Source organism: Hippoglossus stenolepis, chromosome 10 (assembly GCF_022539355.2).
Source record: "Hippoglossus stenolepis isolate QCI-W04-F060 chromosome 10, HSTE1.2, whole genome shotgun sequence".
Taxonomy (NCBI): Eukaryota; Metazoa; Chordata; class Actinopteri; order Pleuronectiformes; family Pleuronectidae; genus Hippoglossus; species Hippoglossus stenolepis.
The window spans coordinates 6,744,333-6,768,811 of NC_061492.1; the positions used below are offsets into that span (position 1 = coordinate 6,744,333).

The window sequence follows — 24,479 nt, forward strand, 5'->3', positions numbered from 1 at the left end:
TTAGGAAAACATGTATTTTATTACAAGAGACTGTACAGGAGTGCAACAAAAATATGGTGTTTCCAGAAAACAGGAAACTTTAACGTAGGGAATATTTAGCTCTTATTGCAAAACATATGTGTAAATACATCTTTGCACTTGCAGGCATTTAGTCACAGAAAAGAATCCTTAATTCTCCCGGCCTGTCTTCAAAATGCTGCTCTTACATTTTGTAAATGTAGATGTGTGTTTTACAGGTAGGGCCCCCAACCCAGATACATCTGACACAGCAGTTTGTCGTCTGTAGCTTCCTGTATGAGGTAGTGGACGTGTCCCTCTATGGACAGAGGCAGACCCAGCACTTTGTTCCTGCTCTTTATCACCCCCTGCAGACGCTGCTCGATGTCACACACGTGGGTTTTAGCCTGGCACGGAAGGAGAGACAAAATAAAACCCAATTCAGTGCGAATAACACCGAAAACCTGACATTTATGGATCCTGTTGGACCTGCGTGCTGCTGTGAATGCATAGAAATACACTTCCAGATGCGCACACCTTTTCATTAACTATCTCTCCAGTCTCGTTGGCCTGAGCTTTGGAAAGTCCTTTTGCTTGTTTGCTCCACTCCACCAGCGGGTCGTGAAGGAAGGTCTTGAGCACACTTAGAGGAAGAAATAAATACAGACATATGGAGTTTAGAAATCTTGATGATACATAAGTACCTGGGTGACAGACAATCAAGTATTAAGGGTCAAGTAAATGAGAAAAACGCAGATTTCAATATGATCTTAAATCTAAATTTAGTTTGCTAATTGATGCTTTGACTGAAAACCTCATGAGCGGCTCCCTCTGGTCTCTCATCAGCCTCAGTGTGACCTCGCAGGCTTGTCTGAAGAGGCCTTCGGTGCCCATGGGTCCCATAGCGTGGACCATGTTCTGGGTCAGACGGAAGGGAACAACCTCAGGCACATCAAATGTCTCCCCCTAGTGGAGAGGGAGAGAAGGAGCATGATGGAGAAATGCAGTGAGGTGAGAGACAACGGGAATGGTTGAACATGAAAATATATAAAAGGCCCAACAGTTGCCTTAAAATCAATCAAGCTGCACCAAATAGCACACACTCATAGATATCAGTTCACTAAATATGGCTGATTTTTTTCATCAAGATCCATGAATTATTCGATGAAAAATCAAGGAAAATGCCAGATCTGCTCCAAAACTTTAATGGGTTCTTCCCTGATCCATATCGCATTCTTCTACCAGGTTTTGTAGTCCTATCTGTCAGATAGGTTTTGTGTTATCTTGCTGACAATCAAACAAACCAAGAGGAGTGAAATGAATAATTCAAAATGTGAAACATAGATTACTTCTAAATATCAGTTAGATAGTTAAGGTAGAGAGATAAATAAATAAAAATATACTTTATTGATCCCAAAGGAAATTTAGGCATCCAGTAGCACACAAAACAGTCAAACCACAAGAGCATAAGACGAATAAAAAGTCAAGAATAAGTACACATAATCTGCAGTGAGATGAAAGTCTCGCCCCCCAGAACTACTACAAAGCTTTCACTGTAAAGAAGTATGTGCTAATGGAGATATAAACAACAGCAAACACTCAGTCAAACACTTCAAGGAATAGTGAAGCTAAGACAAACCTTGTTAAAGAGGCAGTTGAAGTCGACGTGAACACATTCCCCAGTGAAAGCGTCAAACAGGATATTTTCTCCGTGGCGATCTCCCAGACCCAGGATGTATCCCACCATTGACATCACAGCAGTGGAGCGGCAGTACGCGGAGCGACTGCTGTACCTGTGAACAATTGCAATGTGATTTATCAAATTTATAAACATCCAAATGCTCCACAACTAACACCTCTCCCTCTCAAAAGCGGCAACATGACATCACAAGATTTTAAACATGGCTTTTTAAAAAAATGGCGAGATGTTGAAGCGGGTCGTACCATGACGTGGGGTCCGGGAAGGTCCTGAGAAACCACTCGTGGAATACAGGGGGGTGTCGAGCACACAGTACCTCCTTGTGGATGCGGAGCTTCTCCTCAAAGGGAGCCGCCTTTGGCAGAATGAGCTTCCTGAGCTCTTTACCTGACAAGTAGATACCTAAAAACACACATTGAACTCAACATTTATAAAGCAGACAGTGTGTTTACATGTGCCCTGACTTTTAGGCTCCATGTACCTCTCTCCTTATACAGTTTGGTGAGAATGTGTCGAAGTCCAGCGGTGTTGTTGACCCATTCGATGATGCCACACTCCTCATTGAGGGGAATCACGGCGTAGGTACAGATGTGCAGCTCCCTCCGCCTCGACTCAGCATCTTTGCGAAGGCACTGCACATACACGGACACACTCAATACAAAACGTGTGCACATTGTACAAACACCGCTCTAGTATTGTTCAGTTTTTATTCAACGCGCAAGAAAAGTGTTGACTCCAAAATACAAATCCGGAGGTGAAGTTAACTAGTAAAAGTTGTACCACTGAGTTCCTCTGTCAGAATAATCATGTTTAAAGCAGCAGGGAAGCTTTTCTTCTTCTTTAAATAACAGAAAATGTTATTGGTTTATTGTATTTTTCTTTTTCAAGTATGTATAGATTGATATACTAATAAATATAATAGTACATATGACGGAAAAGGTTTTTTCCATTGAATCTCTTCTTGAATACTACAGGTGAAGTTATTTGTTAATTCTTGTTTTTCTTTCTTTCTTGATTAATTTATTTGTATACACTTATACTAAATCTGACACGCACCTTGTTGATGAGGCAGTTGAACTCCATGAGTCTGCAGTCCTTCCTCAGATCGTCTTTGGGTTTACACATCATGGTGTAGCTGCGCCCGTCCGACCCCTTCAGGCTGATCTTCTTAGGCTTCTGTAAGGAGGCCAAGATCTCCACCTGCACATACAGCAGAGTTATGCAGCAAATACCACGTCAAGAGGATTTACAACCAAAATATATACACGATGACAACAACCAACACCGTCGCTTTCTCTTTCTCTTACAGTGTCTTCAAAGCCGTCCAGGTAGGCCCAGTGACCGGGGAAGGCGTCGTGCTGCGTGTTGGTTCCTCCCGTCGAGGGCAGCGTGGGGATGAGCACCGACTGCAGTGGGATCAGAATCTGGCTGAAGGTCGGCTCCTCCACCAGACGTTTCAGCTGCTTGAAGTGGACGCCCATGCTGAGGGTGGTGCTGTTACCGTCCACCTGGAGGACGCAGTTAAAAAACCAGCTACTTTTAGCCAATCTGATCTAATATTGTCTGTACCGATGAAATGTTTTGTTCCACATATAGATTTTATAGTGAGATTTCAAATTATGTGAACTATATTTATATTGTTGTGGCTTGAGTATGTGCAATGTAGAAAATATCAATACTTTTATAATAAACTTCTGTTTTTCTTGTTAGGATTAAGTTTGTAACTGTAACTGTTATTTTAACATATATCTCATGTGTGTGTGTGTGTGTTTGTGTGTGTGTGTGTGTGTGTGTGTGTGTGTGTGTGTGTGTGTGTGTGTGTGTGTGTGTGTGTGTGTGTGTGTGTGTGTGTGTGTGTGTGTGTGTGTGTGTGTGTGTGTGTGTGTGTGTGTGTGTGTGTATACCGGCTTGTTGCAGAGCTCCAACAGCTTGTCAGTCAGTCTGTTGGCGTCTCCAATGAACTTCTCCAACGACTTCTTGAGACTTATCGCTTTTTTAAGAATCTGATTACAGCGGTTCATACGCATGGGGTAGGAAGACTGGAAGAAAAAAAAAATACAAACACACACACAGTCAGGTGTTCATGTAATAATTATCAGAAAAGCTATTTAGTTGTCTTGTAAGTTTATGTCACACACACACACACCTTGGACACAGCAGTCATTAGCCACATGGCCTGCTGGGGGTACGCCAGGAAGACTTTGGCCACGATCGCGATGAGGACAGTGAAGACCTCGTCACTGGAGTGACACACCCGGGAAATGAGCTGGGAGAAGGCGGTCAAGAATTGGTACGGCGCCAAGTTGGCACAGTGCTCGCTCACCGCTGCGTTGATTTTACTCAGCTCCTGGCGCATCTGTCTGTCTGCTCGGCCCGCTGAGGAGGAGAGATGTGTGGGGAGGATATCGTCGTTAACAGCCGAAGAAAAGCTAAAGTGAGTTAGCCGAGGACTGGAAGCATCACACCCACCTTTCTCACATTCACACACTTTGGCTCCAAAGTCCAACCAGAGAGACAACATGCGGGGCATGGCCTGGTAGATGTACTGGTTTCCAAACTGCAAAGCTCTGGAAAGGGGAATAATCCAAATGAAATGGGTGGTGAAGAGTCGAATAAGGTTAGAACAGCATTTACTCAGCTTCTATCGCAATAAATTAACATTGAATCTGTTCCTACTTTCCAAAGTATGTGACAATGTATCGGATCAGGTTCCCCTGTTTCTCCAGCTTGTTGTCAGTCACCATTGGCATCACTTTGTCGTAGTATTTGGCAAGGTAGAAGTTTCCATCCTCCCACTCAGGCAGAAGGTTTGTCACATCCTAAAAAACACAAAAGACAAACTTGAAATCCTTTGTTAAAAAATTAACATGAGCGATGGCCTGTAATATTTACTGCCTCGGCTGTTTGTGGGTAAAGTACGACTCACGCTTGACTCAAAACTCAGCGGAACATGAATTGTTCTTATGCACGATAGCAGAGCCTTCAACTTCCTGTGTGGGACTGTTACCTTATACGCCTTCATGATGGCGTTGGACTCGAAGTTGGCCGTCTCCTCCATGAAGCGTCCCACCAGCAGCATGGCCTTGCCTTTGGTCTGCAGGATGCGGGGGTCTGTGAGGGACTCGTCTTCGGGAAAACACTGGGCCACACCCTTTTGCAAGACGATCAGAGCCTGGTGCACATCGCCCTGACGACAGGCGAACACAGAATGGTTTATTGTGTGTGTAGAAATGTAATTCAACTTACAGAACAACTAAACTGATGAAAATGGACATTTAAGTTTAAACGCTGGTGCAAAACAGGGTCAGTTAGACACACTAAATACTGACAGATGCAAAATGTGGTGTTGAATATATATTGTAGGTTGTTAATACCTTGGACCAAAGCCACTTGGCCTTCTCGGTAACCAGCTCGGCCAGATGTGTGTTCTCTGCGTTCAGAAGAGCGTTGAACGCCGTCTGGTGGTGTCCTGCCTTCCTGGCCACTCGGGCACTTTGAAGCCAGCACTCGCCGACCAGCTCCTTACACACAGATCTGCAGAGCAAACACAAGGACCAGGTTTGTGATTTGTGGCCTGGACTTGAATAGCAGCTTTAACTCAACAGAAAAAGAAAGGAGTCTGAATTTATGCACAAGAAGGAAATGATTGTTGTGTTTGTCTCGCTGACTTCATGGCAGGTAAGAAAAAAGGTATAATAATAATAATTATCTATGAAATAAACACCGACAAGTTCAAGATAGAGAGCCACATCGTTCAGACATCTCTTAAGATGAATTCAGAAGGAAAAGTGCAGAGACACATAATGCAGGCAGAGCTGCACGAGCTGTAAGAGATGTGATTCAAGTCGTAATGTGTGTCTGGGTTCCTGCAGAGGTTCCTGTGTCCTTACTCTGATCCCAGGCTGAGCAAAGCACGACGGAAAGCCAGGATTGGCTCCTTGGCCCTAAAGGAATTCTGGGTCATCTCCAGACGATCTGACCAATGGGGAGGCAGCTGGCTGAGACTGGGGGCAGAGTGTTCCCTCTGTTTCTGCAGCTCAGTAAAACTGTGCTCCAACTCGCTCAGCATGTGGAGCCTAAACACACAGACAGGTTTAAAAAATAAACACAAATCTTTGCAAAGACAAATTAAAAGTTTAATATTATGGATTCTAGAAATGTACACACAGACCTCACAAGATACTCATATCCTCTCTGGTAGGTTCCACACTCATAGCTGGCTGCAGACAGAGGGACGACCTGTTCCTTCCTCACAACCTTCAGCTTCTCGTAGAAAGTCTCAGCGTCCTGCTTCTTAGCCGACAACAGCAACTGGCCGAGGCGGACGCCCCACGTACTGGAGTGACGGTCTGCAGACACAAAAGGTAGGCATTTTTCTTGCTTTGTGTCAAATAGAAGTCAACAACAATGAGAGCTCAAATACCTTTTTTCTCACTTGAAGGTAAGTAATCCTCCAGCAGGTCCCATTTTCCGAGCTTCCAGGCTGCCTCCACTCTGTAAGTGTTCAGCTCCGACTTCCACTGGTGCCTAAGTGGGAACACGTTAGTTACATCACAGCGAGTTTAATGACAAACATGGAATCTGGGCCATAACTGATATGTTGGGTTGTTTTAAAGTGTGTGTGTGTGTGTGTGTGTGTGTGTGTGTGTGTGTGTTCCTCACTTGTTGGCCAGTACTCCATTAACCTGAGTGATGACTGTGGACAACTGACCCAGGCCGAGCATAGAGGTCATCACCCCGTGATAGTGACCAATCTTTACACAGAGGCAGAATGAAATTGATCAAACAGGGAAAGACTTCAAGAAAGATACAAACGTGTGTGTGTGTGCGTGTGCGTGTGCGTGTGCGTGTGCGTGTACCTGATCCGACTCCAGTTGTATAGCCCGGTCGTAGCAGGCGGTGGCGTCTCGGAGCAGCCCGATGCTCTCGTGCTCCAGTATCTGTTCCCGTAGCGACGGCTCCTCCCTCCTCAGGGCGTTGACCCCCCTCACTCCATCGGGCTCATGCATCGCAGCGTAAAGCGTCTGCAGCAGCAAATTAATAAAACATCTTCACTTCAGCCAGAACTTGCTCAAACTTTCAAAAATAAAAGTGAGATCATTAGTGACTGACCTGCAGGAAGGTGAGATGGTCCTGGATGTTCTCTTTGTTTTCCAGGATGTAAGCTTCAAAGTGCATGAGGGCACGAGTGTATGCTTTGGATCGCAGAGAGGCCTTAGCCAGGACGTCCTGTGGAATACCCTTCAGGAAGGCCACCACACGCTGATAATCCCCACTCTCTGGGAAAATGCATTTTATCAAATGATGGAGGAGCTCAGTGAACAACAGAGAGATTCACTTACATACAGTTGTAAAAACAGTCCTACAAACAAAAGGGTTTAATCATTTCAAAGTAAAACCTCACAGACTAGAGATCAGTGCGAGTGTGTGTCTTACCGTTGTGTTTTGGTTTGGAGTAGAGGATGTGGCGGCTCCACTGAGTGAGGTGAGACAACATACTGAACACAGTCTGAATGCTGAGCTGTGATAGGCTCGAGGCCGTCTCCTGGACACACACCCTCCCTCGACCATCACCCTCCGTCAGTACGGCCAGCATCTCCTCCGTTACCTGGATGAAGAGGTGTTATTGTCGGGCGACTTCTTAATTTCTTGTGTGTGTGTGTGTGTGTGTGTGTGTGTGTGTGTGTGTGTGTGTGTGTGTGTGTGTGTGTGTGTGTGTCGTGTGCTCACCTCCAGTTGCTCTGCAGGCGTGCAGCCCAGCAGCATGTAGAGCAGAACGTGAGGCAGCAGGTAGATTGTGACCTTGTAGTCGTGCTTAATGATGAAGCTACAGCAGGTGAACACCTTACCGGCCAGCTCATGTCTCACCTGGAAAAAAAACACACAAATCCAGCTCCTAAAACCTCAGACTTGACGGAACAGTTCATGTCGCTGTTGAGACGAACCCATTTTGTTTGGATCTACACAAAAAGAGCTCTGCTAACCTTGCTGATGAGATATCCAGCCCAGGTGGCCGACCAATCAGAGAACCTGCTGCCTCTGCTACTTAAGTACACTGGTTTCTTCAGTTTAGACCAGTTCACTTCCTTCTGGCTGCTCTTATATCTGCAGGTGGAGGGGGACAAGATGGAGTGGGAAATTAAGAAAGGAGTGAGGAAAGGAGACGGTGGAATAATAAATGATGTGTAAATATACTACAATAGAGATTAATGGAGGGATTGAAGGTAAAACGGTGGCAGGGAGGGGGGAGATACGAGAGGAAGAACAATAACTTTGACTCAAGGATTTTATCTCCAGAATTATGTGAAACATTAGAAGAAAAGATCAGAGAAAATGTACTGGACGTCCGTGTGTGTGAAAACTTGAATACCTGCTGTTGAGGTGAGGTTCCAGTATTTCTTGGATCTGCTCTGGGAATCTCCTCCACAGGCGACGACCCGGAGAATCGCTCCGTCCCTCACGACATTCAAAGATGGACAGCAGCTCCTGAAGTGCACATGAAAAGAGACAAAAGAGACAGAAAAGTTGACAAACAAATAAGAGCTAATGAATTTCTAAAGTAAGTGTACGTGTGTGTGTGTGTGTGTGTGTGTGTGTGTGTGTGTGTGTGTGTGTGTGTGTGTGTGTGTGTGTGTGTGTGTGTGTGTGTGTGTGTGTGTGTGTGTGTGTGTGTGTGTGTGTGTGTGTGTGTGTGTGTGTGTGTACCTGAATTGCATAAGCAGCAGAGTCCTGAGCTCTCACATCATCAGCATAAGCCAGGAAAGTTCTGGTGAGTTCAGTCAGCAGATCGTGGGCAAAGTTGAGATCCTCGACTCCACTCTTTAACAGAGGAAAGTAAATATTTACGTGTGGTTTCCTAAAGAACTTCATTTTTAGGCAATTACTAATCTTTAAATAAACTCTTTGTGTGTGTATTTATGGTGTAGAGAAGAACGAAGAATACCGTAAATGTGTTGCGGTCGCCATGAGTGTGTGTGTGAGACAGGTCCAGACGCCCCGGGTCCACCGCTCCCAGCTCCCCGAGACACTCCCCACAGAGGAGCCGAGCCTCTGGGGACGAGTCCTGGCAGCCCTTCAGCAGCACCGACACCAAGCTGGAGATGACTGGCTCCACCGCCTCACTCGCACACACCTGCCGCAGCAGCCACTCCTGCAGCGCACACACACACACACAAAAAGCTTTTACTGCACAGTACGGCTAATTTAACGTTTGCAGGACTGTGGCAACATAGGCGTGCAAGTGGTATACAACCAACAAGCGTACGCTGCTGAGCTGAGATGGTTTTACAATGTGCGTCAGTGAGTTTTTTTTTACCTGATCACTGTGCATCATATCCCGGAGACTCGTGAGTGCATGAATCCTGACGTCAACGTTTTCATGTTGGACGGCTCTCATCGAGAGCTGCAGAGCTGCCACCAGGTCACTGCTGCTGGCTGTCAGCTGGAGGCACACATGACATTTCACCATTTGTTGCACCATCCTTTATTCTATTTATCATGACCTTCTGTCCATGCTGACCTTCTTGTAATCCTGCAGCACACTGTGGATGTCCTTTAACTCCGGGTGATCTGGTAGAAAGTAAATCTCATGGAGGTAGTCGTTGACTTCTTCCCTGTGACAGATTGACTCTCTTAAATCACCGCTGTTAGATAAAAGTAAGGTATTTTCTAGAATATTAAAGCAATGTATTTATGTAGTACTATCCCAGACTTATTGACCACTCACAACACTTTACAGGACACGTCACATTCACCCATTAATACACACATTCATACAGAACTATTCTGTAAAGTGGACGACACACTACACAGGTCACTGTATAATTTCCGGACAAAAGCTGTGTGCACTGATAAAATGGTGATCAATAGCCTTTAAAAGAGGGGATAATAAATGTTTGTGCGTCTTACCTGTGCTCCATGATGAGGAAGCGGACAATAGCAGCCGTTTCTTTGGGCTGCAGAGGAATCAGTGGGAGGAGAGCAACGATGACATGACTCAGTAGAGGACCCAGGTGTGCAGGCTCCACACTCCTCACAAAACAATCCCACGTCCTGTGAAGATAGTTGATTTGTTCAAGGTTTTATGAAGGACAGCATGTGACAAAACACAGCTTAGATATGGTCGATTGAGTCAGTTGTTATGTAATAAGTTCTAAAAAGTCTGTAAATGTGTGTGTGTGTGTGTGTGTGTGTGTGTGTGTGTGTGTGTGTGTGTGTGTGTGTGTGTGTGTGTGTGTGTGTGTGAGTGTGAGTGAGTGTGTACGGACTGGCAGCAGAGCAGAGGGAAGTCCTCTCTGTATCGGAGGCTGGTGCGGAGCGTCGTCATCATCTTCACTCTGACAGAGCTGATATGTTTGGAGCCCATGAGTCGCATTAGAGCCATCACACTCGTCAAAGCCTGAACAGAAAGCAGCAAACAGGTCAGTGCTGTTTTTGAACCATTCAAAGAGAAACGCTTGTCCTCTCGGATACAAAGATTTGGTTTATTTTCACTAAATATATTCAAATCTATCAGTGCCTCATTACATTATTTAGTTAGTTCCCAGCAGCGGATGACTCACCAGCTTTTTGCGATCCTTCTCTCCTGCACTGGAGCTGAGCAGCTGCATGTTGAAAAAGGCAAGAATTCCCAGCAGCTTTGGCTGAAGGTAATCCGCCTGCCACAAAGAACAGACAAGTGAGGAAAATATAGTAAAAAAGTTGAGGTATATTTATTGATTAGTTGGTAATTCATTTCCTACTTTTTAGAATAAAATGAAATGTAAACAAATTGTGTGTCTATAAAACACTATGCGCATGTACAGGTTAGAACAGAGAGATTTTTCAAAAGTGTGAATATGTTAGAGTGTTTTTTTTGTGTGACACTACTATGATGCATTAAAAATCTGCTGTTGTTTGTTGAAAAGTAGAATTTAATTAATTTTGACCACGTCTGTTAAAATTGAATTAAAATAAATTAAATATTCACGTTAAAGCAAAAGATAAGGCGGGAACCAACCATGCGTTCTGGGGTAGTGATGTCTCGGGGACCCTGGTACGGGTCTTCGTTGGTTGCAAAGGACGCCAGGATTGCCAGCCCATTGAATACCTACGGTACGTAGAAATGTCAAAACATATGCGTTAACAATATTTAGTTTTAAAAGCCTGTCACTGATATGTATGTGCTTGAATATAGACTGAAAAATGTTGAATTTGTAGGGGAACGTTTATGGACCTGCTGGTAGTGCTCTCCCAGACGCAGCAGCAGCTCGTTGTGGAGACCCTGGAAGTCCTGTCTGAGCAGAGAGCCCAGTTCAATCTCTGTCTCACTCTGTTGAACATTTGGGAAACAAATATAAATCAGTCTGGCAATCACATCAATTACGATGGAGGACAACCATTCTAAAATATTTGCATTATTTATCAGCCTGGAGGTGCTTGAAGTTGAGTCTTTATTGAAGAATAGTGAGTATTATTAATACCTCTAGGTAGTGGAAGGCCCTCTCCAGCTCCTCCTTGGTGCAGGAACACACCAGATGACTGAAGATGTATTTGAAGTTGTTGATCAGGATCTCTCTCCTGTTCGCCTTAAGCTCATTGGCCAATGTACGGATGAGGGCGGAGCCTGTAGAGCTCGCCTTAGCTGCCAGGTAGGGCAGCAGCACCTGGAGCGTCCGCTACAAGTACACACAAGCACAAAAACATTCAGGCAAACTGTATCTGTGGGAATGCTTATATGCGTGGACTGCACATACAGTGAGGAAGCGGTGGAGGTCTGGGAAGTCAAAAGCGTGGGCGATCTGAGCCAGGATGTCCAGGGCCAGTTCTTTCTGATTGGCTGACTCGCTGCCCTGGTCAGGTGTGCTCCGCAGGGCCGCTGCATGACGCGAGTGCAGCGACTCCACCAGGAACTAAAACAGAGGAGAACAGACAACTAATGGCAGGATGTTGATTACATTAGTTATTATTCACAGTAGTATTAACTGGGGGATCTAAAATCTTTCCAATAGTAAATTCTGCTTTGAATATGAGCTGATTTTATACCTGGCAAATTGGGTTCTTGTACTGACTGAAGAGAGTTTGTAGTTTAAGGCCTTTGGCCGTGGCCAGAGCTCTGATCTGAGCGTAAGCGGCCACAGACACCGGGGACGACTTGGAGAGCAGACAGTGAAGCAGCCGCAGCAGAGAGAACGACACCAAACTACCCTGAGAGGCTCTGACAGAAGAGGAGAGGGACGGGAAAACTACCGATTTAACCAGTCTTTTCAGAAATGTGGTATTTGATGATAATACTGGATAATAAAATCTCTACCTGCCAATCTCTCCAGTGGTCAGGATGAGAGTGTTGCGCAGGTCATCATCTCTGTTGAGTTTCGCGTTGTTGAATGCTTCCTTAAGACGAGCGACCAGGAGCTGAGATCGTCAGAAGATACAAACAATCAACCTCACTGTCATTCGCTAATTATAAAAAAAAGCAAGGTTAAAGCCCAAAAAGTTAAATTATACTGAATATTTTGTTCTCATTATAATATATCTATAATGAAATATGTGTTTTTAAATGTTAACAACTGAGTGTCAATCACCTCATTCAGAGAGCTCTGCTCTGAGTTTCTGCTGCTCTCTGTCAGCAGGAAACACACTGATTGGCTAAAGCGTATTCTGACCACTGGATCCTTGTCCTCCATCAGACCAATCAGAGCACAGAGAACTGCACCAGAGTCACTGTCTCCACCAATCAGATTCACATGTTGGCAGAGATGAGGCAGAGCTTCTAGGAAAGCTGGGACAGTGAAATGCATAATTAAAAATGAAGCGTCTTATGATGCTTCTTATGTACTGCTGTGAATAATTATATTGAATCAAATCATAAAAATATCAAATGGAAAAACTTGAAATACCTTGTTTGACACTACTTGGAGTTTGCTCTCTGAGCAATGGCAGAAAGGGTCTGATAAAAGTTGCTTTGAGGGATGGACAAGCATTCCCAGCATGCTCTGCTGCGAGGCTGAGGCGGAGACAAAGGTTTTTGGGGAGACAGGAGGACGCCACCTGAGTGTCACTGAGCAGGGAGAGATCTGTTTGGATGCAGCTCAGCTGACCAATGATCCGGGCAAGCTCCGTCCTCACCTGCTCCGAACTGTCGTCCAACATGGAACTGAAATAGTTTATAACATTAAATAAATCATACTGCAAAAGGTAAATTCAACAATGAAAAGTTAGGGAGTTTACGTACAGCAGAGAACTGCTGATGAGGTTGTGATGCGTGTTTCCCAGGTGGTGAAGCAGGAGCGGGAAGGCCCTGACTGCCGCCGCTCTCACCACCTCCTCTGGACTCTGCAGCGCCTTGGAAAACACACACACGCGCCATTTCTCACACACACCACGGTGCAGGACGGCCAGGAGCGACACACAGTCCACCTGGACCTCAGGTGCTGGAGAGACAAACCGGTTTGACATCAGGTTTTCACAGTGATATCATAGCTTTTTGAAATAATTTTAAATCTGGATGTTAATGAGTGATTGTTAAATTGATTTGAGACATCAGCTACGGGTGACAACAAACTAATCAAACGTTTTATTGTTAAATACTCACAGTAACAGAAGCTCAGTCTCTGAGCCATGGCAGAAAGCCAGGAGGGGAATCCTGAACCCTTGTAGGCGGAGACCGACTTGTTCTCACACACCCAGGGAAGTGATAACAGAGCACACACACGCCGCTGGAGTCCGTCCTCACTCTGACCGCTCACTATACTCACACATACACAGGAGGGTGGAGAAAGGTTTCCTTGTAAAATCAATATTGGATATTATTGGTAAAAAATAACCGGAAATTATTATTATTATTGTGACATAAAACCAGAACAACATGTGTTTTGCATGTGTGTTTGTCCATACTCTTAAGGAACACGATAGAGTCCAGGACCTCGACAGTCGTCTGGACAGCAGACTGAAAGTAGTTCTGGTTTGTGACGGGTTGAGAGCCTCCTTCTAACACTGACTGACAGCTCTTCAGAGCTCTGCCCAGAGTCTCAGAGGACACCCAGAGGGGAGGAGAGGAACTGTTGACAGAGAAAGAGACAGAAAGAATGAGCCACTTAAAAGAGAAAGTTGATATTTTCTGTGTAAGAGACAAAAGATAAAAATAAAAGTGCGCTAGAGTGACCGCGTGTGTAAACGTTGGTGTATTACCTGGTGGGCGAGGAGCAGAGGGCTGCCAGGTGGAGGGTGAGGGCGAGACCCTCCAGAGCACAGAGAGTCTCCTGGGTCTCAGGTTCGGCAGAGTCCGAGTTCAGAAGCGTCAGCAGCTCCTCCAGCCGACTGTTCACCACAGCCCACACCTCGCTCTGGACACGCATGTCCAGCTCCCTTAGGACACGGAGACACATAAAGTTTTAAATGAAGAGAACTTGTGTATTCGGACTAATCACTAGGAGAGCAAATACACGTTTCATTTGCTTTTGCCTGAAAAAAATTATTAATTACATATTTATTGGTTAAAATGTATGCCATAGTTAAAACTGTAATATAATATGTTCACAAACAGACCTCTTCACATCTTCATCACAAGAATCAGGAGATGATAAATGATCAAAGAAGTTTAATTGAGAATCCCTCTTTCTAAGTACAAAACTAAATGCCACACAGGAGCACAATTTGTTAGGTTGTCTTGCCTCATCCTCTTTTACTCCCCATATGATTGAAACTGATGGCAAAACCACCTGTGGATAATCCACTGTGTTGTATTTTATAGTCCGATATGATATGGTGCACTATAGCATGTTTTGCAACAAGCTTATATAAAAAGCTGGACCCCTGAACTTACGCTGATGATGTTTTGGTTGTTTTGCCGACAGAGCTGATGGCTGATTTGCAGGATTTCTTGGCAGCGGACTCTCCATCTCCTGACTTCTGCATCACCAGAGCTGTCTCGGCCTTTAGTGCGGCTCGGAGGAATCCCTCCGCGCACTGCAGAGCACGTGAAAAACAGACCGTGTAAAGACTTGTGACAGATAATAAACAACAGTGAGAGATTTTCAAAAGATAAAACTCAAAGAACAAAACCGTGCCTCAGCTTGATTTTCTGTCCCAACGGTGCGTGCCAGCATCCTGCAGACCTCCGTGACTCGCTGCCTCCTTAATGACGCAGCACCCTCATAAACTGGGGCAACAGACAGTAAGAAGCTGAACAGCAGACAAAGTGATTCAGTCACCTCTGTCCCTAACTGGACGCCTGTTCCTCCAAGAGTGCACACACACTCAAACATCTGCGAGAGATAGATGGGCTCAAAGTGTGTGTGAGAGGCAGCGGGCGACTGAAACACACGGCGAGTCAGGTGTAGCAGCTCCCCGTCATAGGGTTGTTTCTCATCTGAGCCGGTGTTTGCTGTCGCGTGTGTTTCCAGCAGCTGATGGTAGGCTGTGAAGAACTCAGGGCCTTGCCTCTCAGGAAACCCTCCCAGCTCCACCAGTCGCCTCAGCATCACCATGGAGAGCTTTCTCAGCCTGGTGTTGCCGTTGGCGAGGACGGAGCAGGCCGTCTCCCAGGCCGCACTCAGGTCACGACGGGAAACCACACCCCTGAGGGCGTCAGTAATGATACCGATCGTCACGGCAGTCAGCGACTCCAGCGCAGCAGGCGAGGAGAGCACAAGAGGAGAAGGGGTGAGGTACGAGGAGGCGCAACCAGGGGAGATACCGAAGCATTCGAGTGTCACAGGCCATCGGTTCTGTGTGTGCACACCCACAGAGTGTCCCTGTCCGGCGAGTGTGACGACGTGGGCGTACAGAATGTTGCCGAGGTCCTGGGCCAGATAGACAAATTCCTGAGTGATGTGGCTGAAGATGAACGGTGCTCTGACTCTCAGGGTGTGAAGCAAAGAGCACAACACAGCAGAGACGCGGCCGTGGATGACGTCACAGTCCGGAGCTGCTGCCACGCGAAGCAAACGCACGGCCACCCACTTACTGAAGTCTGAATCAACGGGGAGAGAAAGGAAGAAAACACAAATAACCACACTTTTATATATTTTGACCTCAGAAATGTTGATCTTAACATTGCAGCTCTTTAAGAACCACGTCCTACCATTGCAGCTCTGTGTGGTGTCTGGATACTCCGCAGGCTGGCAGGCAGGATTGGCGAACATCAGAGACGAGGATTTGACTATATGCTGCACAAAGTCCAGAAGCATCACACAGGCTGGCTCCGAACTGGACTTTTTATTCAGCCCCAGAGCAACTGGAAGAATACACACATCCAATCAGATGATCAAACTGGTTGATCTAATCCCAATGGTTTGCGAGACACATCTGAACGGTCACAGGCTGGATTTCCAGATTAGAATTGGAATGAGAGAAAAAAACATATATATCTGGTAATCACTCAAAGTAATTTATCCACGAACGGCATTCACGACTAAAACAATCAAATGAATAAATAAAATAAAATGAATAAAACTTACTCCGGACATTTAAACTGGACAAACAGCACACAACTTAACTATAGACTCCTCTAAACTGCCATAAAATTGCAGCTCGTAACATTTGCACTATACCACTAATCAGTATTAGATTCTCATTCATTCATTCTACTCAGTAAGCTACTTTATTTTAGTTCATAATTTATATTTAGGTGTATATTTTATTTCATTACTTTAAGTTTAATTGTATATATTTAATTTGTGCTTTGAGCATGGCTAGATCTGACTCTTGAAGAATCTTGAAGACAAATCTAGACATAAACATGTCCTGAGCAGAAGTGAATTAGTAAACAAAACCCACGAGGACATTAAAAAAGTACATTGTTTAAAGTTTTCCACCCGAAGCTTTTACATCTGTAACCAGAAGTGGTGTGAGACAGTAGATCTCAGCTGTCCCTGTCACTGTGTCCCCCCCCCCCCTCCTGTCTGTTGCTGTTGCTGTTGCTGGGACTCACCGACATCCACATCCGTCAGTATCCTGTCAATGAACTGACACAGGATCTGTCGAGGTTTCTGCACCGCCTGCTCGTACTCTGCGGCACCGGAGCTGCAGATGACAACAACAATGACAATGACAATGACAATGACAACAACAACAACAACACGTCCATTAGCCCTCTGACATGTCGTTAGCAGCTTAGCTTAGCGGAGCGGAGCCGGGCACTGACCTCGCGAGCTCCTGCAGAGCCGGAATCATCGCGGACATCTCGAGTCCCTCCATGTTCTCAAGCAGCTCGGGCCGTCGGTGCTTTAGCGACTTCTTCGAGACATTCTACGGAGTATTCGTCCGGTAACTTTGACGCCGCAGGTCCATGTGCATCCGGACATGATCCTGTCAAGTGTTTCAAAAATACTTTTCGCTCCAAAATGACGTTTTTGGTACGGCAGCCTCCGAGGGTCAAAACTATGGAAGCCCATTTCCGCCACTGTGATGAAAAAATTAAAGAATCCTGTAAATCTTTATAACGACAAACTTTCTCAAAATAATGACTTACTATCTTATTATCATGACTTACTATCTAATTATAATGAGATACTGACTGAGGGCGGGGGCCGCGGGGCTGCCTCTCGTTTTCGAGTGCGCAATTGATGGTCGATTACGGTAATCTGAGGTTCAGAGGAGCTCGAAGTACTTATACTGTGTATACTGTGTATACTGTGTATATACAATGATTTTGATCATCAATTACTGCTACTAAGAAAAGATAAAATGATCCCACAATGGGGGGATTTGCTGTGGTGCAGTTATAATAGGGAAAGTCAAAAAATAGACAATGGTAAAAGTAATAAATAAGTAAACATGCAATAGAAGAGCAAGGAAGTATAAAATAGAAATATAATATAAATTATATAGATAATTAAAACAGAATATATACAGTGGAATGCATTTCACATTAGCCATTGAATTCCACAGATAGGAGTGAGTATTAAATGGATAATAAATATTGTAAAAACAACAACAACAACAACAACAACAGGCGGCCTGCCGGGCAGGAAAATATTTTGTGCTACATTTTTGCCTTGATTTGTTTTGCTGAGATATATATTATATATTTTGTATTGTATATTATTTGTACACCACACCAAAGATCACACCTTGTGCTACCTTTCCAAAAGCAGTTGAGTATTTGTTTTTATTGACATGAGTAAATGTTTTCTTCTTTATTCAAACAGGTAAAAGTGTCATTTACTTGAAATGTGTATTATGGTTACAGCAATAAATACAATTCAGACCAAATCAACAGGCAACTTTCACACAAAATAGTACAAATACTATTTAATCAAGATGCAGAACAAAATATGAATTCACTGTTTTTAGTTTTTTGATTTTTACTTTAGTAAGTTTAATAGATTTTCAAGTGAACTGTTCCTATTTTAAAGATTATTTGTATAGGCTAATTTTACAGACACATGGCATTAGTTCTATTTGTATGTACTAACATTTGTTATAAACCTCTACAAGTTCAAATAACACACATATACAATGATACTCATAACATTTTACGTTTTTTAATAATTAAATAGCAACATTCAATGCACAACATTTACAGACTTAAAGAAGAGGGTCATGTATGTGTATTGCAGCAGTAAGAAGATGTTACGTCATATTAAATATGATACAGCCAAGAACAATTAGCAGCCTAATCACAGATAAACAAATGCAGTGTTTTTCTTTTTGCTGGTGCGAAATTATTTTCAAATTTGAGCAGAATATAAACTGTTGAGTGATCTCAACAAGGTCAAAGGTCAAAGAAAAAGGGATTACATGGACATGACAAAGATTTGAAGAAGATAAAGATAGCGAATGGAAACGAAATGCTGTCATGACTCATATTGATATTTGGTTCCCAGGTTTGTTCATGTCTGCTTTCTTCTTTGTTTGCTTTTCAGCGGTTGGCCTTTTTCAAACTGTGGCCCATGAGGCAGGCGAACAGCGTCAGCACCATCTTGGGATTGACCTCCACCAAATCATCAGGCAGCGCATAAACACGCGCTCCGATCTTACGGGCCAGTGAGATGGCGTACCTGAGAAGAGCAGGAAGAGGGAGGAGTTAGGAGACAATGATTGAGTGAAAAATACAACGAGAAAAGGCAACAATTACAACTCTTCTTTTGTTTTACTTGGCGTTGTTGAGTTTATCGTCATTCTTCAGCGCTCTCTCCTCTCCTCTCTTCACCATGTCCCACTTGACTGTGCCGGGAGCGATGGCATCGATCAGGTCAATCACTGGCATACTGGTGCTGATCAGTTTGTCCTGCAGAGAACAGGGAAATGAGGTTAAAAGCAGCCATATTTTTTACATAATAAAACTCTCCCACACACACACACACACACCTTGAAGCTGCTGATCTGTGTGTCCTTCTGTTTCTGGCTCAGCGTGGTGTTGACCCAGCTGAGGATGATCTGATCTCCAACCTTTTCTCCATCGCCCAAATCTGACAACACCAGCACTGTGTACCTGAAGGATCACAAGCAGGAGTGATGACTGACACCGTACAAAGGATGAAAATGGACAATCCGTCTTTCCAAAACACCCGTTCTACAGCCAGTGCAATGTCCCACGACTCCGTACGACACACGTACCTCCTCATCAGCTGCCAGACCAGTGCCAGGGTGTGCATGCTGCTGCCCGCGTTTATGTTTTCTCCTCCGATACCAACCAGAGAGAAATGAGCCACGTTCCGGCCCAGGTCAACGGCATAGTTACAGTTCTCCAGCTACAAACATGTATGACATTTTTTTTTTATTTAACAACAAAAGTGTTTTAATGTGTTTTGTTGCTCTTGTGTGTTTGAAGGTTGTTGTACCTTCTTCATTTTTGCACCCAGGATTGGATAAGGAGGGTTGTTGACTTTCTTCCAGTTCACAGGGACATTAACTTTCTCATAAAGCTGCAGAATCACCAAACCATCACACAGGTCACTGCAAAAGACAAACAAATAAACATTTGTACCAAATTTGAAGAAATTCCCTCAAGGCATTCTGTGAGATTTACAATAACCACTTCAAACTGGATGTTGATAAGTGTAGCTGTAAAAGTAATAACATTCAGCTTTAACCTTTCACCAAGATACTGAACTCACTGTTAAAAGTCTGAATAGAATTATGTGCTACTGCTAATCTTACTATTACTGGTGTAATAATAATTAAATAATTTGTATATAATTCTTTGTTTACATGACACCATTCAAAACTAATTCAGAAAGAGAAATCAAGAACAAAACAATAACAAAGAAAGCAACAAACATGTAGATATATATAAAAAGAATTTGTATTCAAACATATTCATCAGAGTGTTTAAAGAGGACATTATAATGTTGTTCACCAGATTTATAAACTATCCAGACAACAAATGTCCCAACACACGTCTGTCATACTGGTCAGTCGAGGTGTAAAAACAAACAGGAATGTTAAGTATCATCATCTCTTCAGATGAAGTGGATCACACTGATGTGTAACTGATGACATACCAGTACAGGTGGTTCACATAAGGAGAGACGCCCAGAGAGTTCATCCAGTTGCGAAATGTTTTCTCTTCTTTGGACTCACCTGTAAAGACATAATGACTATAATCAAGTTTCTGACCTGCTGTTCTCATACAGCTGAGGTCAGCTATCGCCTACATACAGTTGATATAGATTTATGGCTGCTGTAACCCGTCCCACCCTGAAACCTCCATTATTTTCAACTATTTATTGGCTAATGAACTGAGTGACTGGAGAGTCAGTATTTAATCTTGGTTTTGTGTATCTTACCCACTATGTGTGCGGTCTCTATGCCGTTGATTTGAATCTGACTTCTCTCCAGAGTGGGATGCATGTTGTACAGGTAGGCCACAAAGGCCAAGTTGAGTTTGCTGTTTCCAGATGTGACGTCGTAGGCGGAAACGAACTGTCTGCAGTCCAGCCGGTCCGCCTGCTGCAGCATCAGCTCGGCCCTCTGCTCCAAATCAAACTCCTACACAGACACAGGAAACAGAAACGTCTGTCAATGCACAGACAACACAGGCAACCACACTAGAGTCCAATAGGGAGGTCACGTCATTAACTGTCAATAACATTAACTATATCTGCAGGATGATGAAACAGAGAGGGATACAAGGACAAATAACAGATAAAATACCCCCGACATATACCCCCAAAAAATACCCCCTGACAAGGCATATTGCAATCAAGCTGCACCAAACTGTGCACACTCATGCTGTAGATATCAACTCCATAAATACAAGTTTCAACGAGATCCATGAATTATTCTCTGGGAAAACAGTGGAAAATGTCCCCAAAAAAACTGGACTCAACTCACAAAGTAAAACAAAAAAAAGCCTGAATCCGCCCGTTTGAGCAGATCCACACCAAAATGTAAAGGTTTCTTAGAATTCCCTTGTCCCAGCCTTTCACCACGTTTCCTGGAAATCCATCCAGTAACACCAAAATTAGACTTTCAAACTAAATACTCACCCTATTGCATTTGTCGGCGTGTGTTTCAGTTTTTATCTTCACATTTCCCATTACCTGAAAACAGTCAGACTTACATTTAGGCCGCTCATGTCGATTCTGACCCTCATCTTGGAGTCGTGCTTTCCACAGGAAGCGATCTGGTCCAACAGGTGGAAGTAGGCCCGAGAGTCCTGCACGGTCGCAGTACAAGAGAGGGTCACACTCATGTCTCCCTTTGTGTAACTGCATGTGTGTGTGTTTGTGTGTGTGTGTTCCGCAGGGCACCGTGATGTCTTCACTGAAGTTGCTGATTGTTTGCGTCTCTGCGTTGCGGAGATGATGGTTGACCCAGTGAAGCAGCAGGTCCTCGGGGGACAGAGACAGTAGTTCGTCCAGTTGTTCTCCCTCTTTCAGAAGTCCGATTAGAGCTGGAAACACAGAGAAGGGCAGTTAGTTTCAAATTAAAGCACGAGACTTTCAGTGGAAATTGATAGTGAACAGTAAAAGTATCACAGTTTTATGTTTTTTTGGACACAATGGCACATTTATTCATGGATTATTTATTGTCCAGTTCGTCTTTATTTGTTAAATTCAAGCATGAGCACTGTTACAGCTGAATAATAGGTCAAATCAATGAGTAGCTGATCAGCAGGATTTATCCTGCAACAATTTTGATCAATGATTAAAATTAAAGTTATTAGTGCGTGCTGACCTTCGTTCTTGCTGACTTCTATATCAGCAAACAGACCAACTTTGATAATCTGCCAGAGCAGGCCCATCACCAGATGGGGTTTCCCAGCCATCAGATCAAGGGCGTCTATGCTCACCACCATGCAGCCGATCGCTGACGCGGAGTTCAGAGCCAGGACCAGGTTTTCCTGCAAAATCCATCCAATCATACACGGACATGTTCATTCAACTTTACAGCAGCAAAATGAATTAGTTTGAACTACTTTATGACTTTTTATTTAATTGATAATCCGGCTTTTACTGTTTTTTCGTCTTACTCTTTACGTGTTTGTCGTGATGCATGAGCAGCTTTGCTTTGTAATTAGCCGTGTTTGTGTCACGGTTACTGTGAATGTACGAAAAAGCCGCCACTCACGGTCATTTTGAAGGTGGTGAGTTTCTTTGTGTTGATGACTCTTTCGTCAATCGTGTCCGGCTGAGACAGGTTGATCATTTTGCTGAATAGGGAACAGAGAGAGTGAGCATGTGTGAAATAAAGAGAGATGATTGTTGGATCAAATTCCAGAGGTGAACAATCCCTGTGTGATATGAGGAAGGGAGGGAGGAATGACTCCATTGCCATAAAACTACAATAAAACCAGGATCACACCATTCCTGCTTTAACCTCTGTTATCAAAGCCCATGCTTGCTTTCTAGTAGCAGAGTTGACATTGACGATATAATATGTAACAAACGATTAAGGTTCATTCAAGTGATTTCTGTCATCAGATAAGTTGCATCAGAAGCCGTATTTCATCTTCATATGAAATCAGTTAATGACTCCAGTGGCCATTTAAAAAACATTTAACTGTATAACTGTATGTAGTGTATGGAGAGTGTCATGGCAATGTTAGTAGGTGTGTGTGTGTGTGTGTGTGTGTGTTTTACCAGAGCAGGATTCCATCACGGACGGAGTTGAAGAGACTTTCATCGTTTGGGTTCATGGGCAGCAGATATTCACAGTCTGCATCTCTGTCCAAAGCTTTGTTGATCCAGTTGACGAAAGCCACCTTCTCCTCATCTGAACACACACACACACACACACACACACACACACACACACACACACACACACACACACACACACACACACACACACACACACAGTCACATTAGTTGATTAGATTTCCGCTTTTAAAACATTCATTAAAAACAATTACTGATTCCAGCTTCTCCACTGTAGACATTTTTTCTGCTCTTCTTTGTGTGTATGGGTTATAGATTATTGATCAAAAATATTGCAAAGTCAAAACAAGCAGTGTGTAGAGTCCACTGTGGTTATTGGGCAAGAGTAATACACATTTTTTTATTACTTTCTGATAAAGAAAATACTTATACCTAATACCTAATGCCTAATACCTAATACCTAATACCTAATACCTAACCCTAACCCTAACCCTTTTTGCACATAATATTTTACTCAGTCATTTAACATTTATAAAATGGTTCATAACACACCAAATATTTTTTGTATGCAGTTAAAAGACATTTTAAGTGTTTTTAATGTACATTTTGTTCCCATAATTGTAAATTATTGTTTCTCCTGTGACACGTATAGTTTTCCCCAAGGGAGGAGAGAGAGTTGTTACCAAATTTGTTCATCAACACTTACTTTTTTACAACTACTGCTAAACAGGGAGACTAATCATTATGGCCCCAATTCATGAATTGTGCACAACATTTTTCACACAGTTAAACATTCACCTGATCACAAATGCACCTTTATGCCTGTTGAACAATTTCAGCTCAGCATTATATCTCACATAAAACAGTGGGTTCTTTAAAACACACCCGCGAGGTCATTTGGATCAGTGAAATCACAGCTATCAAAAATGTTTAACCTTGTTTAAATACCACGAAGGCTCCAGGTCTGGTAGCAGTTGTCACTATAAAGCTATAAAGTATGATAAAAATGTTTGCTGTAGTCGTAAAGCTGGAAAACTCAGGTCAGAGTGTGATGGGTCACAGATTATTTAATTATCACAGGGTTAAGAGAAAGATAAACAACTTAGAAAACGGGGTCCAAAATCTTTTTATCTTTAAGGTTTCTAGAAATACCTGCAGAACAGCTGCGAGAGTTTCCTGGGGTTTTAATGTAGAAACTAGGATGGCACTCAGTAGAGCACACAGTTCCTCCACCAGGGCCAAACAGTTCCCTTACTTTCAATCAAGCTGCACCAAATATTTCACTGACATCCATGAATTAGTCCGTGGGATAAACGGTGAAAATATTGAAAAACGCTATTTTGAAAGAAATTAAAAGGAAAAAATCCAGATCCCCACCAAATTTTAATGGGTTCTTTCCTGACCCATACTTCATCCTTTCACCAAGTTTCATGGAAATCCATCCTGTTGTTTTCAAGTAATCTTTCACACACACACACACACACACACACACACACACACACACACACACACACACACACACACACACACACACACACACACACACACACACAGCATCCTCTCACTCACCAGAGTAGGAGTGCTGCGTTCCCTCACTGGAGATCTTTGACAATCCCCCAAAGGATCGGATCCCGTCTCTCCTCGTGATGGTTTTCCTGAACGTCTCACTCAACGTTTTGCTCTTCAGCTCCTGATAGATCTGAGCGTGAACAGCCCGTGTTACTCCGTGCGTGGGGTTGCATGCACTCGTCCAT

At 43.7% G+C, this 24,479-nt stretch overlaps 2 protein-coding genes and 1 long non-coding RNA gene across 8 annotated transcripts in view; 1 reads left to right on the forward strand and 2 right to left on the reverse strand.

Annotated features, from left to right (window-relative positions):
* Positions 1-17,018, reverse strand: atr (ATR serine/threonine kinase). Of its 3 annotated transcripts, none has more exons than XM_035168764.2 (48): positions 16,821-17,018; positions 16,608-16,699; positions 15,759-15,911; positions 14,743-15,647; positions 14,499-14,641; positions 13,865-14,041; positions 13,571-13,734; positions 13,269-13,421; positions 12,909-13,107; positions 12,574-12,830; positions 12,259-12,455; positions 11,988-12,088; positions 11,720-11,891; positions 11,431-11,586; positions 11,158-11,352; positions 10,911-11,006; positions 10,695-10,784; positions 10,258-10,353; positions 9,964-10,094; positions 9,605-9,748; positions 9,216-9,309; positions 9,012-9,137; positions 8,640-8,846; positions 8,402-8,515; positions 8,067-8,182; positions 7,681-7,801; positions 7,427-7,564; positions 7,133-7,304; positions 6,809-6,975; positions 6,556-6,720; positions 6,359-6,450; positions 6,132-6,223; positions 5,868-6,045; positions 5,587-5,772; positions 5,071-5,230; positions 4,704-4,883; positions 4,373-4,515; positions 4,166-4,263; positions 3,843-4,072; positions 3,601-3,735; positions 3,004-3,204; positions 2,753-2,896; positions 2,178-2,328; positions 1,942-2,098; positions 1,637-1,790; positions 812-963; positions 535-640; positions 1-404 (listed from the first exon to the last, which is right to left on the reverse strand). In XM_035168764.2, the coding sequence occupies exons 1-48, from the start codon at positions 16,871-16,873 to the stop codon at positions 231-233; spliced, it is 7,827 nt and encodes a 2,608-aa protein (XP_035024655.1). In that variant the 5' UTR covers positions 16,874-17,018; the 3' UTR covers positions 1-230. The 3 variants fall into 3 exon arrangements, with proteins under 3 accessions (XP_035024655.1, XP_035024654.1, XP_035024653.1); XM_035168763.2 differs by having other exon boundaries at positions 6,120-6,223; XM_035168762.2 differs by having other exon boundaries at positions 6,120-6,223; positions 9,216-9,339.
* On the forward strand, positions 16,603-19,611 carry LOC118116841. Its single transcript, XR_004697697.2, has 3 exons — positions 16,603-16,942; positions 18,544-18,930; positions 19,031-19,611. It is a non-coding gene; the product is annotated as an uncharacterized LOC118116841 (long non-coding RNA).
* The window catches only part of LOC118116839 (plastin-1), an 11,075-nt gene continuing 4,363 nt past the window's right edge, over positions 17,768-24,479 (reverse strand). For all 4 annotated transcript variants that reach the window (XM_035168767.2, XM_035168766.2, XM_035168765.2 and 1 more), the window contains 13 exons: positions 24,295-24,424; positions 22,708-22,840; positions 22,196-22,277; positions 21,803-21,968; positions 21,376-21,518; positions 21,186-21,281; positions 20,410-20,611; positions 20,125-20,203; positions 19,462-19,576; positions 19,238-19,371; positions 18,989-19,112; positions 18,775-18,908; positions 17,768-18,678 (listed from right to left, as the gene is read on the reverse strand). In XM_035168767.2, the coding sequence (XP_035024658.1) occupies positions 18,540-18,678; positions 18,775-18,908; positions 18,989-19,112; positions 19,238-19,371; positions 19,462-19,576; positions 20,125-20,203; positions 20,410-20,611; positions 21,186-21,281; positions 21,376-21,518; positions 21,803-21,968; positions 22,196-22,277; positions 22,708-22,840; positions 24,295-24,424 (1,677 nt within the window). In that variant the 3' untranslated portion in view covers positions 17,768-18,539. The remainder of the gene's footprint in view (positions 18,679-18,774; positions 18,909-18,988; positions 19,113-19,237; positions 19,372-19,461; positions 19,577-20,124; positions 20,204-20,409; positions 20,612-21,185; positions 21,282-21,375; positions 21,519-21,802; positions 21,969-22,195; positions 22,278-22,707; positions 22,841-24,294; positions 24,425-24,479) is intronic.

What these genes read in the sequence shown, in the direction of transcription:
- atr (XM_035168762.2), bottom strand. Translation starts at nt 16,873, where the DNA reads ATGGAGGGACTCGAGATGTCCGCGATGATTCCGGCTCTGCAGGAGCTC. An exon ending in GCTCTGCAGGAGCTCGCGAG is followed by an intron (nt 16,700 to 16,820) that starts GTCAGTGCCCGG and finishes TGTCATCTGCAG; the next exon opens with CTCCGGTGCCGCAGAGTACG. An exon ending in ACCACTGGAGAGATTGGCAG is followed by an intron (nt 11,892 to 11,987) that starts GTAGAGATTTTA and finishes CTCTTCTGTCAG; the next exon opens with AGCCTCTCAGGGTAGTTTGG.